At 33.0% G+C, this 12,321-nt stretch overlaps 9 protein-coding genes across 9 annotated transcripts; 3 read left to right on the top strand and 6 right to left on the bottom strand.

The window, feature by feature from the left end:
* Positions 1-303: 303 nt before the first annotated feature.
* Positions 304-1,207, bottom strand: NAEGRDRAFT_63912 (uncharacterized protein; the record flags this gene model as incomplete). The annotated part of the gene is made up of 3 exons (XM_002680693.1): positions 304-688; positions 835-953; positions 1,205-1,207. 3 exons carry the CDS (start codon positions 1,205-1,207, stop codon positions 304-306), a joined length of 507 nt encoding a protein of 168 aa, XP_002680739.1.
* A 320-nt stretch (positions 1,208-1,527) lies between these two features.
* Positions 1,528-2,007, bottom strand: NAEGRDRAFT_63911 (uncharacterized protein; the record flags this gene model as incomplete). Its single annotated transcript, XM_002680692.1, has 1 exon — positions 1,528-2,007. One exon carries the CDS (start codon positions 2,005-2,007, stop codon positions 1,528-1,530), a length of 480 nt encoding a protein of 159 aa, XP_002680738.1.
* A 520-nt stretch (positions 2,008-2,527) lies between these two features.
* NAEGRDRAFT_63910 (uncharacterized protein) lies at positions 2,528-3,304 on the top strand (the record flags this gene model as incomplete). The annotated part of the gene is made up of 2 exons (XM_002680861.1): positions 2,528-2,907; positions 2,959-3,304. The coding sequence occupies 2 exons, from the start codon at positions 2,528-2,530 to the stop codon at positions 3,302-3,304; spliced, it is 726 nt and encodes a 241-aa protein (XP_002680907.1).
* Positions 3,305-3,410: 106 nt separating this feature from the next.
* Positions 3,411-4,552, bottom strand: NAEGRDRAFT_78598 (uncharacterized protein). Its single transcript, XM_002680691.1, has one exon. The coding sequence runs from the start codon at positions 4,355-4,357 to the stop codon at positions 3,428-3,430; it is 930 nt and encodes a 309-aa protein (XP_002680737.1). The 5' UTR covers positions 4,358-4,552; the 3' UTR covers positions 3,411-3,427.
* Positions 4,553-4,945: 393 nt separating this feature from the next.
* On the top strand, positions 4,946-5,635 carry NAEGRDRAFT_46719 (uncharacterized protein; the record flags this gene model as incomplete). The annotated part of the gene is made up of 1 exon (XM_002680860.1): positions 4,946-5,635. The coding sequence occupies one exon, from the start codon at positions 4,946-4,948 to the stop codon at positions 5,633-5,635; it is 690 nt and encodes a 229-aa protein (XP_002680906.1).
* Positions 5,636-5,675: 40 nt separating this feature from the next.
* NAEGRDRAFT_63907 (uncharacterized protein) lies at positions 5,676-7,298 on the bottom strand (the record flags this gene model as incomplete). The annotated part of the gene is made up of 1 exon (XM_002680690.1): positions 5,676-7,298. The coding sequence occupies one exon, from the start codon at positions 7,296-7,298 to the stop codon at positions 5,676-5,678; it is 1,623 nt and encodes a 540-aa protein (XP_002680736.1).
* Positions 7,299-7,455: 157 nt separating this feature from the next.
* Positions 7,456-9,427, bottom strand: NAEGRDRAFT_78597 (uncharacterized protein; the record flags this gene model as incomplete). The annotated part of the gene is made up of 2 exons (XM_002680689.1): positions 7,456-8,188; positions 8,272-9,427. 2 exons carry the CDS (start codon positions 9,425-9,427, stop codon positions 7,569-7,571), a joined length of 1,776 nt encoding a protein of 591 aa, XP_002680735.1. The 3' UTR covers positions 7,456-7,568.
* A 181-nt stretch (positions 9,428-9,608) lies between these two features.
* On the top strand, positions 9,609-11,028 carry NAEGRDRAFT_78596 (uncharacterized protein; the record flags this gene model as incomplete). Its single annotated transcript, XM_002680859.1, has 1 exon — positions 9,609-11,028. One exon carries the CDS (start codon positions 9,609-9,611, stop codon positions 10,998-11,000), a length of 1,392 nt encoding a protein of 463 aa, XP_002680905.1. The 3' UTR covers positions 11,001-11,028.
* Positions 11,029-11,089: 61 nt separating this feature from the next.
* Positions 11,090-12,109, bottom strand: NAEGRDRAFT_46716 (uncharacterized protein; the record flags this gene model as incomplete). Its single annotated transcript, XM_002680688.1, has 1 exon — positions 11,090-12,109. The coding sequence occupies one exon, from the start codon at positions 12,107-12,109 to the stop codon at positions 11,090-11,092; it is 1,020 nt and encodes a 339-aa protein (XP_002680734.1).
* Between the last annotated feature and the right edge of the window lie 212 nt (positions 12,110-12,321).

The raw sequence follows: 12,321 nt of genomic DNA, 5'->3' as shown, positions 1-12,321 counted from the left end.
TTGCACATTTCCGACAGTAATGGTCTTGTTTGAGACCTTGTTGAGAGAAGGATTGTTATTCTTCTTTGGTGGCATTGTTATGATGTTCAGTGTATTTTTTTGTTGTTATGATTCAGCAATTTTGATAATAATAGACTAGTGGAGCTGAATGTTCCTTTCCAGAAACGAAGTAGTGGCAAAATGTCATAGTGAATAATTACAAGTTACTGAATGAGAAATAATGATTTTACAAGTGTATGATGTATAAATAATTTAATTAAAATGTTACAAGTTGTGTCAGACAGGTGGTTGACACTAAATAATTTAGTAAGCTCCGAGATACTTCTTGGCAACAGCACGAGCACGAGCACTTGATTGCAACTTCATGTTGTTAATGTCCTTGTTAATGTCTTCAATGAATCCAATAATGAAATCAATCAACTTTTGCTTGAACATATCTTCAATGTGGAAGTTGGTAACAAGGAAACTGATATCATATCCTTCGACTGGCTTTCTTCTCATAACTAAGAATTGTTCAGCTCTTTGCATCAAAAAGTGCATAAAACGCTTATAGATAATTCTTTCAACATCGTCGTTCTTCTTGAATGAAAGACTGATTCTGACAGAGTTGACTGATCCTTCAATCATGCAACGATCAAATTTATCCTTGCTGATAATGATTGGGTTGAGCAACAATTCCCTGCTTGTACTGTTTAGTTGAATATCATTAAAATCCAAAGTGTATTACAATGAGCCATCATTAATCCACAAATTGACAATTTCACAACATATATTGTCAAATAACGAGTAGAATAGGTTTGTTAATAATGATTAGAAATACTCTTTAACACGTACCCAACTTCAACTTCTGGCTTGTTGTGTCTTTCAATGACTTGAGATGGGAAGTTTTCAAGACACAAAGCAGCTTCGAGGGATTTACGGATACAATCGTAGTATGGTTGAGCAGTTGTAGTCTATAATATAACAAATAGCAGAGAATGTTTAGCCACAGTAATATTATGGTAATCATCACGTCATCAAATAGTTGTTATTATTGTTGTTGTAAATCCATCATGAAATAAATAAAAAATATTAACATCAACATGATGATGATAGTATTATTGTTATTAATATTAGATTATCGCAATATATTGAATGTTGATGATCACCATCATTAGCATTAGATATTGTTTTAGATTGTCAAAATCTTGATGAGAAAACCTACCATTTTTTAGACAGAGAAAAAGAGGTGGTGGGATTTGGATATTTTTTAGAGTGATGTTAAAAATCAAGCCACGAAACATTTGATGGTGATTTGGGATGGGTTGTTTTGATGACAAGCAATCTCGTTGTCACTGTTTAATTATCAGATCGATTTTAATCATGCTGTATTCTGGTACAAGATTCACATGATAGTTGGAAAGAGGTTTAATCTTTAATGAGTTGTTCTATTTCATTAGCAAGTTGTTCGATTGTTTTTACTTCGCATTCACACAAATGAGAAACTGAGCCGTAGACAAACAAAATATTAAGAAAGTTGATTACAAATTACTTACGCCATGACAGGAGTGCCTCATTTCTCTTTGAGGTTATAATCTTGGAGGAAAGAAAGATCAATGTACTTGCAAACAAACATGGATCTCTTTGGAGAGACAAGAAACCTGGTTTAAATAACAAGTAATCGTAAAGCTTTGAAGCCATCGCTATAAACTTCTCCTTCACAAAGGGAATAACTTGAGGGCAAGACAAGTCGTACACACAACCAGTGAGCAACTCTACAAAATCAAACAATGATATTGTATTGATTTCATATTCTATTATTTCAAGAATTTGAACTTCATACTCTCTAACGCTCTCTTCAGTCAATTCATTCAAATTATGCTTTCTTCTATACTTATTGGTCGTATTTAAAATTGATTCCAAAGCTATTCCTTCCTCTCCAAATCTCTTACTCTGGACATTGATACATGTTGATCCGAGGAGGGTTGGATCATATTCTGTCAAATTTCTAAAGAAGAATGTGGCCATTTGAACAAATCGAAATTCTAGATGTACTCACTTTTTCAATACCTTAAACATCATCAATAATGAATGATAATGAATTAAGGGATTTTTACATTTAATATTCTTCCTGCACAACTGTAAAATGTATTCGGTGACTTTAGTATTCTTGGAAAGAAACACAGAGCAAAACTCAACCCACAGAGTATATTGTTTGTTCCATTGTTGAATCATTGTTTCCTTCACTTCGGAAAGTGATAAATCAGATACCGTTACTATTTCCATCAAGCCTTTATTCTCAATACTTAATAACTCACTCAACCTATTTTTTTCAACCTTAAAATTTGAAAATTTGGCGCTACTTTTCAAACATTAGGTGCTCACTTTTACACTCCTCTCTTTTGTTACTCGTCATCAATTGTTTTAAATTTATTAAATTAAATAATTCAGAGTTTCAAAATTTCAACCATTTCTAAAGATTGACGTCACTTTCAAAGAACAACTTATTTGAAGCTTTGAACACAAATAAAAAATAGATTAAAAAAAAATGGACGCAACACTTCTCACTGCAATTATCGGATTGTTGGTGATTGTAGCAATTGCTTTTATCTTTTTGAAGGGAAAGAGTACAAAGAAAGGAAATGCATTGATGATTACCGGATTGTGTCAGTCAGGAAAAACATGCTTGTTTTTTAAATTGAAGGATGGAAAAATTGTGCAAAGCCACACTAGCGTAAAGGAAAATTATGCCAAGTTTGTTCCAAAAATCAAGTTCGGAAATAAGAGCTTTGATAAGGAAATTGAGGTTGTTGATATTCCTGGTTCTACCAGAGTTAGAAAACAATTGATCAATGAATATTTACCAATTACCAAACAATTGATTTATGTTTTGGACTCTTCTGAATTGGATATTTCTGCAAATGCTGAGTAAGTTTAATATAACTAGAAATGAGATTATTTTCTTTCTGAAATATATAGATTTTTATATGATATTTTGACTGATAGAAAATTGACAGATGAAGTCAAACCAGCAATTACAATTATTTTCAACAAGTCCGATATTTCATTCTATGTAAAGAATCAAATTAAGAGAGATCTTGAAAAGGAATTAATTACTATTCACAATACTAAGAAACACCAACATCAATCTATTGATGAAGATGCAAGCTCAGCACCAAATCCATTGATTGAATCTAAGGAATTCACTTTTGAAGGATGGAGTACATTCAGAAACATTCCAGTTAATATTGAATTTTGTTCAATTGCTGCTGAAAGTGATGCTACTTTTGAAAAGGTTATTGATTCTGTCATCTCTAGTTTGTAAAATAAAATATCATATTCTTTAAAGATTCAAGTTACTAGTTCTGTATCTATACTCTGTCTGTTGAAGAACTAAATTGAATAAAAAATTCGAGAAACAAATACTATTTACATTAATTGTTTTACATTATTTACAAACTTTCTTTTGATATTTCATAAATGTGGACTGCCAATCGTCTCGTTGTTCAGGAGTATAAGTTAAGGGGAAATATAATTTGGGATTAATAGTGTGGCTTGCTGGAATAGCTGGATTGAGTCTCGATTGTATAACATTACTTGTTGGTAGGGAGTTTTTCCTCTTTGGTGATCTGTAGTTCTCTAGTTCTTCACTGTAGGTGGTTTTGTTATCGTCTATCACTTTATCAAAAAGTACCATTTGCTCTACTTCATGTAAGAGAAGTGAATATTCAAGATCGTTTGTAATATTCTCACATCTCGAACAGATATTATACAAATAAAAATAAGCCTTGCTTAATTGACCTAGCTTAAAGTGACATTTGGCTAATTGGAAACACAATTGATAATATAAATAGAGGTAATAGTTTTGTGATGTATCGGAAAGGTTTGCAAAAAAGTCCTCATTGATATGTTCAACAAGGCATGTACTACTCGAGTTGTCTAAGAGTTGATTTGAAAAGTATAGTGCTTTGGTATTGTCTTGTGGTTGATTTGTTTCCAATGTAGAATGGTTCAAATCTAATCCTTGTTTTGATAATTCCTTCTCAACCATAGATAAACACTCATTGAAACTTTGCAATGCATAATAATATTTTCCATGATTATACTTTAGTAGGCTTGAAGAGCACAATTCTTGAATTTTGTGATAGAATGGTTCCACTTGCTGTTGTTTATCACTACTTGCAACATCATTGTTACTCGAGGAAGTTGACGATGAGGAAGAACAAGAAGAAGTGACCGACACATTATCAACTGCTGTGCCATTATCAGAGTGATCACTGTTTGTCAGTGATGTACCGAGACATTGTTGCTCATCAAAACGAGTAGTCATAAAGTAGCACCCAAAACTACAGGTCAAACTTAATTGTCGTGATGTCATTCACAATAAAAAGGCTAGATGATCAAAAAAACGAATTTCCGTTTCCTCCTCTCAAAATATTAAATTTGTTAGTAGTATACTATTATTTACACTCTATCAATAATAACTATTGTCAATATAATTATAGGTGTTGTTGTTGTTGTTGTCTATATTGATGATGAAAATTTTTGAAGAGAGAAATCAACCACTTTTTTCAAGAAGACAGGACTTGTACGGAATGATGAAGAGAATCTTTTTTTTGCAAAGCTTTGGTGGCACTATTTTTATCGAGAAGAGAACTCAACGTGCTTTCCAGCGCTAGGGCAAAGTTCTTACTGATTGAGATTTTTTTTATTGAGGAGATTGAAGCAGATTGAGAAAAGAGTAAGGGTTCATGTAAAGAGAGTATTAATATTGTAAAAATTTCTGTACAGACAAATCTCATGTGAAATGGACTTTTTAGACGCACTTTAATTTATACATTGGCAAAATTGACCATTTCATCTAATTGGATTCCAGAGAGGATTGAGAAAGAAACTGGCCGATCATACTGACCTATAAATAATCAATGGTATGACTTATTGGAAAGACAATAACAAATCAAAAAGAATGAGCACAACACTAAACATTGGAGGAATCAAATACAGATACTTGGTAGAGGAACCAATCTTGAACTATGTGAGACAAGTTGGTATGAGGGAGCAGTCAGTATTAGAAGAATTGAGAAAAGTTACAATGGAAAAGCTTGGATTGACTGGATATATGCTGTCCTTTCCAGAACAAACTCAATTGTTACAAATGATCATCAAATTGATGGGAGCTTCAAATATTCTTGATATTGGTTGCTTTACAGGATATTCAGCTCTAAGCTTTGCATTAGCAAGTGAAAATGTTGGAGGAAAGGTAGTAACTTTAGATATTTCTCAAGAGTGGACCAGTATTGGAAAACCATACTGGGAAAAGGCTGGTGTTAGTGATAGAATTAATCTTCGTTTGCAACCTGCATTGGATTCTCTTAAGGAACTTGAAAAGGAAGGACAACTATTCGATTTCATATACATTGATGCTGATAAGGATAACCAACTTGAATATGTTGAGTATGCTTACAAGTTATTGAGACAGAATGGCTTGTTGGTTATTGACAATGTTATTTGGTCCACTAAAGTGATGGACAAGGATGATCATTCTCCTGGTACTGACATTATAAGACAAATGAACGAACAGTTACACACTGATGAAAGATGGGACATATCAATGCAGGTTATTGGAGATGGAGCAACCTTCCTTAGAAAGAAGTAAATTGTAAAATACTGAAATAATGGGTAAAAGTTAATTATTTTTACATATTCTTGAATAGTTGTTTGCTCGAGAGTTGGTTATTTGTTGTCAAGATTCCTGAAAGACTGCTTTCACTCTTTGTTGATCCAGCTGAAGGAACCCTTTGCTTTCCTGACATGAACATTCCTTGAAGTTTCTTTCTCGTATTACTTTCATTCATTGATTGAATTTCAACTTTTCGTTGCCAATTAGCTAATTCTTTTCTATACATATCCAACTCGGCTTTCAATTTAATATATGAAAGTATTTCAGGGACCTTAACTTGTTCATGTTGAGCAACCATCTTCTGGTTTCTATTCGATTCAATGTCCTTGTCCTTTAAAACAAACTCAATTTCCTCTTTCAGAGCATCTAGGTCATTCTTACTCTTTTCAATATCCTTGTTGAATAGTTTTGAGTCTTGATTCAGTAAATTTAACTTCTCTGTGAGGGCCGACAGCTTTTGTAAAAGGGCTCCAGTATTCAACTTTAAATCGACTAGTTCCTTGTTTCTTTCATCAATTTTCTTATTCATGAGACCATTTTCAATCTTGAGCTGGTCAAAATCAGTCTTGGTTAGTTGATCACCTGATTGTTCTCGACTTTCAAGTTGAGTCTTGGACTTGGCAACTTGTTTCCTCATTTCAGATATTTTCAATTTTAGTTTGTGAAGGAGTGTATCTTTTTGTTGTTGTTTGTTTTTGAAATATTGTACAATTTTCTCAGCAGCCAATGCAGATCCAAGCTGTACCTTGTCATTAGGATTTCTAGCCTCTTTTGGTTCAACTACTTCTTTTCTGAATTCCAAATGTTCCTTATCAACCTCCTCAATTTCTAAATCTGCTTCTTGAACTCTTGCTCTCATGCTCTCAATTTCCTTCTCGTAAATCTTATTTTCCTTTTCTATTGTGTTTCTTAAAATATCAATAGCTTTCAAACCAATTTCAATCTTATTTTCGTATGTTAGTTGATATTCTTGAACTGCTTGTCTTCTCTTCTTTTTCTTTTTACCTGTACCTGTTGTTCCACTACTGACCACAGAACTGGCGTCATCACTTCCATCATCGAATGATGAAACTGAAGCATTATCTATGGATTTTCTTCTTTGCATTCTATTGTCGCTAATTTCACTGATGGACTCTGAGGTCAGAACAGGCACTCCTGGTTGTTGCTGTTTTTGTTTTTCAACTTTATCCTTATGTGTTGGAGTTGCTAGTTGTGATCCTGGTTCGTTTTTAATAATAGCACTAGAGTTGAGCGTTAAATCTCTGTCTTGTGACTGTGCAACACCATTCCTTTCCGACATTTTCTTTAGAAATGCCTCGAAAATATACAACTCCTCTTCCACAAATTCATTCTCCTTAATAATTCTCTCCAACACTTCTTCCATTTCATCAAATTCATACATTTCAAAATTTGGCAAATCAGGATATTTAGAAATATTACTTTCTCTATTCCTTCCTCCAACAGTTATTATTGTTCCGTCTTCATTAAATCTTGGTGATCGTTGAGGAGCAACTACTGGTGATGGTTTTATGAATGATGAGCCCATATTAAGAGTCCTCTCCTCTTCTTCGTATTCCCTTACAGGGGTTTCCCTTGCCATCATGGAACTATCATCAATAAGTAGATTGGGCCTAGACATTTTTTTTCCTGAAAATCTGTAATTTTTTTGGCGCCAACCTTTGAAAAGAACCGATTTTTAACGTTTGTTTCCAGGAATGTGTCAAGAATTATTTGTATTATTACTTTCTGTTTCGATAACCATAGGATTGAATATCTAATTGGAACAATATGAATTTATGGACTGAAATCATTTACTGAAAATTGTTAAAGAAATCTTTTCCAACTAATTCCAATTCCTAATATCCATCTCAATAATTTACCGAACCTTCTCAAAAATATTGGAATGACCCTATTTAAAGGGTATCGACTGAAAAAACCATGATTGAGCAGAAATATAAACTGCTATAGCCAAAGCAATACCACCTACAATGAGGGTAGTTGCTGGTACTACTGAATGCTTTGATGCAGCCTTCCTCTTGGCTTCCTGTATCAATCTTTCCTCCTCCTCATCTCTCCAATAGTCTGGTGGAGAATTTTCTGTTAAATGTTCGCATTCTTTCATGTATGGGAATGGGAATGAATCGTTTGGAATTTCTGTAGCAAATAATGATCTATAGTCGTGCTCTTTCCACATTGAGAGAGCCCTTCCAATGACACGTTCAATCCACCTCAGAGTAACATTTTTAGGGAATCTGTTTAATAATCCAAATACTACAGTAAATTCCACATAGTTCAAATTTTCCTCATCTTCGTCTGCAGAGAACGGGAAGTCAACTTCAGTTCTACCTCCAGATGCTGCAGATAACTTTTCTCTCACACTTGCTACAGATCCTCCATTTCTTAGGATTAATAATTCTTCCTTTCTTTCAATTACAACACTGGCTGCTACATAAACTACAAACATTGGATTACCAACAGCAAGGAAGACATCAAACAGGGTCTGCACAATGAAAAGTGTTGGCATGATTGCTATTAATTTCAAAACATATCAAAATAAATAAATTAAAAAGAATATCTTGAATATATCTAAAGATGTAAAAATAAATACTTACAATTTTCGTTCAAAATTTTGCTGGAAGTGCTTACTGTTTCTGTTTCATCCTCCTTATCGTGGCAGTCTTGATCAATGACATGAGCAAACCATGTCAAGATCCAACTGAGTGCATAGTGTCCTTGATCCATATCACTCTTCCTCAATACTTGGCAAATATCGTCGTGCCCATCCTTTTCCAAAATTTTAATAATCATTCTACACTTTTTCATAATGGCATCCAAATGTAGAGAATGCATAGCATCATGAAAATGATTCATAGCAAGTCTATAACTACATCTAAAAGTTGTCTCTAGAGAATCTTGGAAGGTTAATAAGAGTACTGAGCAAATCTCGTGAAAGCCTTGAAAATAATATAATTGACCAACTTTTTCTGCCAACTTCTCCGGTGATTCCTCATCCAAAATTTCGTTTTGTTTTAATTTCTTTTCAGTTTGTAATATAGAGTTGACAACAAGACTAAGGTTTTTTCTCTTGTAATTGAGTTCGAGATTCATTGTTTTTGAACCCACATTTTTCGAAACTCCTCCAGAGAGATTACTAGTACTGCTTGCATTCGAGGTATTTACATAGACTATAGATTTGTTATATCTTCCAAAGAATGGAGCTAAGAACTTGAAAAGAGATCTCTCCACATCCTTTTCCACTTGTTCATACTGCTCGTGAGTCTTGTCAAGTTTCTTGGTCAAGTGAAATACTGTTTGTTTATCCTTACACAAGTGATCTGGATCATGAAGTAGAAGAGGCCATACGTGTTGCCTGAGTGAATCTTTAATGCAACCCAAAGTAGTTTCATTTTCTTCTAGTGATTCACGATCGGGTGATGAAAGAATCAATCTTCTCAATTTGTTCAACAAATCAGTAAATTGTTCCTTTTCATTTTCATTTAAAACTATTTCTTCACTTTGATCTTTCACAAATTTAATACGTTTAATATAATACTTGTTCTGATGAATTTGTTTTACCAATTGTTCCAATTTTACCACTTTGGCAAATATCTTTGAAGATTGATGATGATAATTCCCAACAATTATGTGATCATTATTAATCTCTTCGAGTACTATTCTTGGTGATGATGAGGTTGTGATTTGTTCCTGTTGGTTCGTAACATCAGAATATTCCGATGTGGTAGGTGATGAATCACCACGTTTTCTCATTTTTTTCAAAGAGTGACGTTTTCATCAAGTGTTCAATAGATTCAAAATAAGAACAAGTTATTTTGATTAGTTTTCATCGATCAATTTGTTTCAATTCTCTATTTACTAGCTTTACAACAATAATACTATAGTATTATTAATTATCTGGTAGATATTGAGAGGAAGACAATTTGATGAAAAAATGCCTCTTACACCACTAGTAATTAGTGCAACAACGAATAACAATAATAATTCAACATCGCCAAATCTTCCTCCCTCTTCAAATTCTACGATACCCTCTGCATCAGTGCTGATATCGGCAAGTAATCAAACTGGAGTAAGAAGAAATACAACAAATAATAATAATACTACTTATGGATCTGCTTCGGCAACAGTAATTGGAGTTGGAAGAAGTCTGCAATCAAGAGGAGGAAAACAAAATGTAATGATTCCACTCGGAACAATGGGAAATACACCAACAACTGTACATAATTATCAAACTCCAAGAAAGGACGATCCTGTTATTAATAATTCAAATTTTGAAAACTCTCCAATATCATCCAATCATTCAAATTCTCATAGTAAGGAGTATGAACAAGTGAATCAAGTTTTTGATGGTTTATCATCAAGTATTCATCAATTGTATCATCAATTAAAACAAACACAGGAAAGTATTAGGAAAATATCCGAGAGCCAACCTTCCTCTTTGAATAATTCTTTCAATACAAGTGTTGGAGAGGCTAGTATTATTGATCCTAATTCATATTCATCACCAAGTGTTGGACGTTACCACAATCAATATAATTCATCTATGGAAGAAGCATTAGAAAGTAGTGCTATTATTCGTAATGATGATTCTATTGTACTTTCCGATGCAGATGAAATTATTTCTCTCGAAAATACTTTGGGAAATACAACCACTACAAATACTACATCATCAATCAATACTGGATCAATGCTCAATTTGGAACCATTTCTTCATCAAACAGTTAGCACCTCCATGTTACAAGATTCTTCTGTTTTTCATGATTTGAAATCTGAATTGGATTTTAAAAATGAGGAAAATCTAACTCTCAAATTAAGAATTGAACAATTAACAAATCTAATTTCAACTCTCGAAGAACGAGCCAATTCAAGTATAAATCTTATTGAACCTGCTAAACAGACTAACTATATCCCAAAGAGTGAAGGTAGTGCAGAGCAGATCAAACAATTGAAAGAACAATTGGCTATTCAACAGGAAATTAATAGAATGCAAAATAGCAAGATTGAAAATTATGAATCTGCAATTCAAATCATTCTCACAAGATCTCATGATAAGATTCAAGATATTACTCAAGAAAATTCCAGAATGACTGAATTACTCCAACAAGAGAATGGTACTCTTCAAGCAATCAATAATAAGCTTTTATTGCAAAACACCATACTCAAGTCTAAGTTATTGGAAATGATACAAGTAATGAGAGATGCAGCTAGAGAAAGAGATTTGGAACTCATCAATTATGAGTCACTGTTAAATGCTAACATTAAGGAACGAGACGTACTCGTTGAGCTATTAAATATTGGAAAACAATATGGAAATATTCAAGAATAAATTGTACATTAGAGTTTTGTAAACAATTAACAATCCATTCAGATAATCATTTTAAAAGAATAGATAATCCACACAATGTTTACAATAATTTATTGACGATCAATTTGTGGAATTGGAATGGTAATTTTAACAGAAGAACTGCCTTCTTCATCTTTCTTTCGTTTCTTCTTTTCCTTCTTCTCCTTCTTTTCTTTCTTTTCTTTTTTATCCTTCTTTTCCTTCTTTTTTTCTTTCTTTTCCTTCTTCTCTTTCTTCTCCTTTTTTCTCTTTTTCTTTTCTGCACTATCTTCTCCATTTTCAGAAAATTGATCAATTGAACTCTCTACAGACTGAGGTGTCTGAGCAGAGTAACTTGATAATGGTGTTGAAACAACTGGTTGAATTGGTGTTCTTACTATAATCCTCTCAGCTTCTTGAGGTGTAGATGGATATGGTACATTATTTTCCATGTTTGGATTTTCTTTCTTAATTGAATCCATTCTGGTGTGAGATTGTACTTGTGTAGGATTGATTTGATTTTGTAATTGTTGAGAGGAAATTGATGTTGGAATATTTGCATTATTATATTGAGGTGGAATTGGTGGTGGTTGTACAATTGTTGATTGTTTCAAAACAAGCAAAGGTTGAATGATAGGAGTAGGAATAAATGGACCTTCTTGTAATGTGAAGGCATCTCTACTCTGCCCATCTCTTTTAAAATCAATTGGTTCATCCAATAATCTATTTGGGGTTGGATCTTTTCCATCAATTACTCGTATAAGAGAACTAGCTTCTCTCAGCAAGGGTATTATAGCATTAGGGTCAATTATTGAAGAGCCATTACTGTTATCATTTTGTGATTGAATTTGTTCTTCCAATTGGTCGAATGGAATATCACTTATATACTCCATAAATGTAGAATCACTTCCTCCCGATATTTTAGAATTAAATACAAATGCAATCATTTCATCATCATTTTGAAGATCAATTCCTAAATCAGCCACCGATGAAGCAGAAGATGCAGGTTGTCCAATTTGTTGAAAACTTGTTGCAATAAATCCTCTCGATAAAAATTCCTTGTTATTAATACTTCCAACTAGATAGGTTTCAGCTGCAGTTGTGTTTGACATTTTTTTATTCTAATAATTATTTGTATTATTATTCACCATTGGGCAAATATTAATTTTCTCTCCCTCGGATCATGTTGTTATATTTTGTTATTGTTGAAAATTAAAACTCATATGATGATAGATTAATAATAATAATAGATGTTATTGTAAGTGTATGATGTATGCAATAAACGTAATAATTTGGATATTAATTAACCGTCAAAGTAGGTAGA

This window comes from Naegleria gruberi, assembly GCF_000004985.1.
Source record: "Naegleria gruberi genomic scaffold NAEGRscaffold_8, whole genome shotgun sequence".
NCBI classification, from domain to species: Eukaryota; Heterolobosea; class Eutetramitea; order Acrasida; family Naegleriidae; genus Naegleria; species Naegleria gruberi.
Note: the sequence above shows the minus strand (reverse complement) of the source record. Positions and strands in the feature narration are given on the sequence as shown.

Coding starts and splice junctions, on each gene's coding strand:
- NAEGRDRAFT_78598 (XM_002680691.1), bottom strand. CDS start 4,357: ATGACATCACGACAATTAAGTTTGACCTGTAGTTTTGGGTGCTACTTT.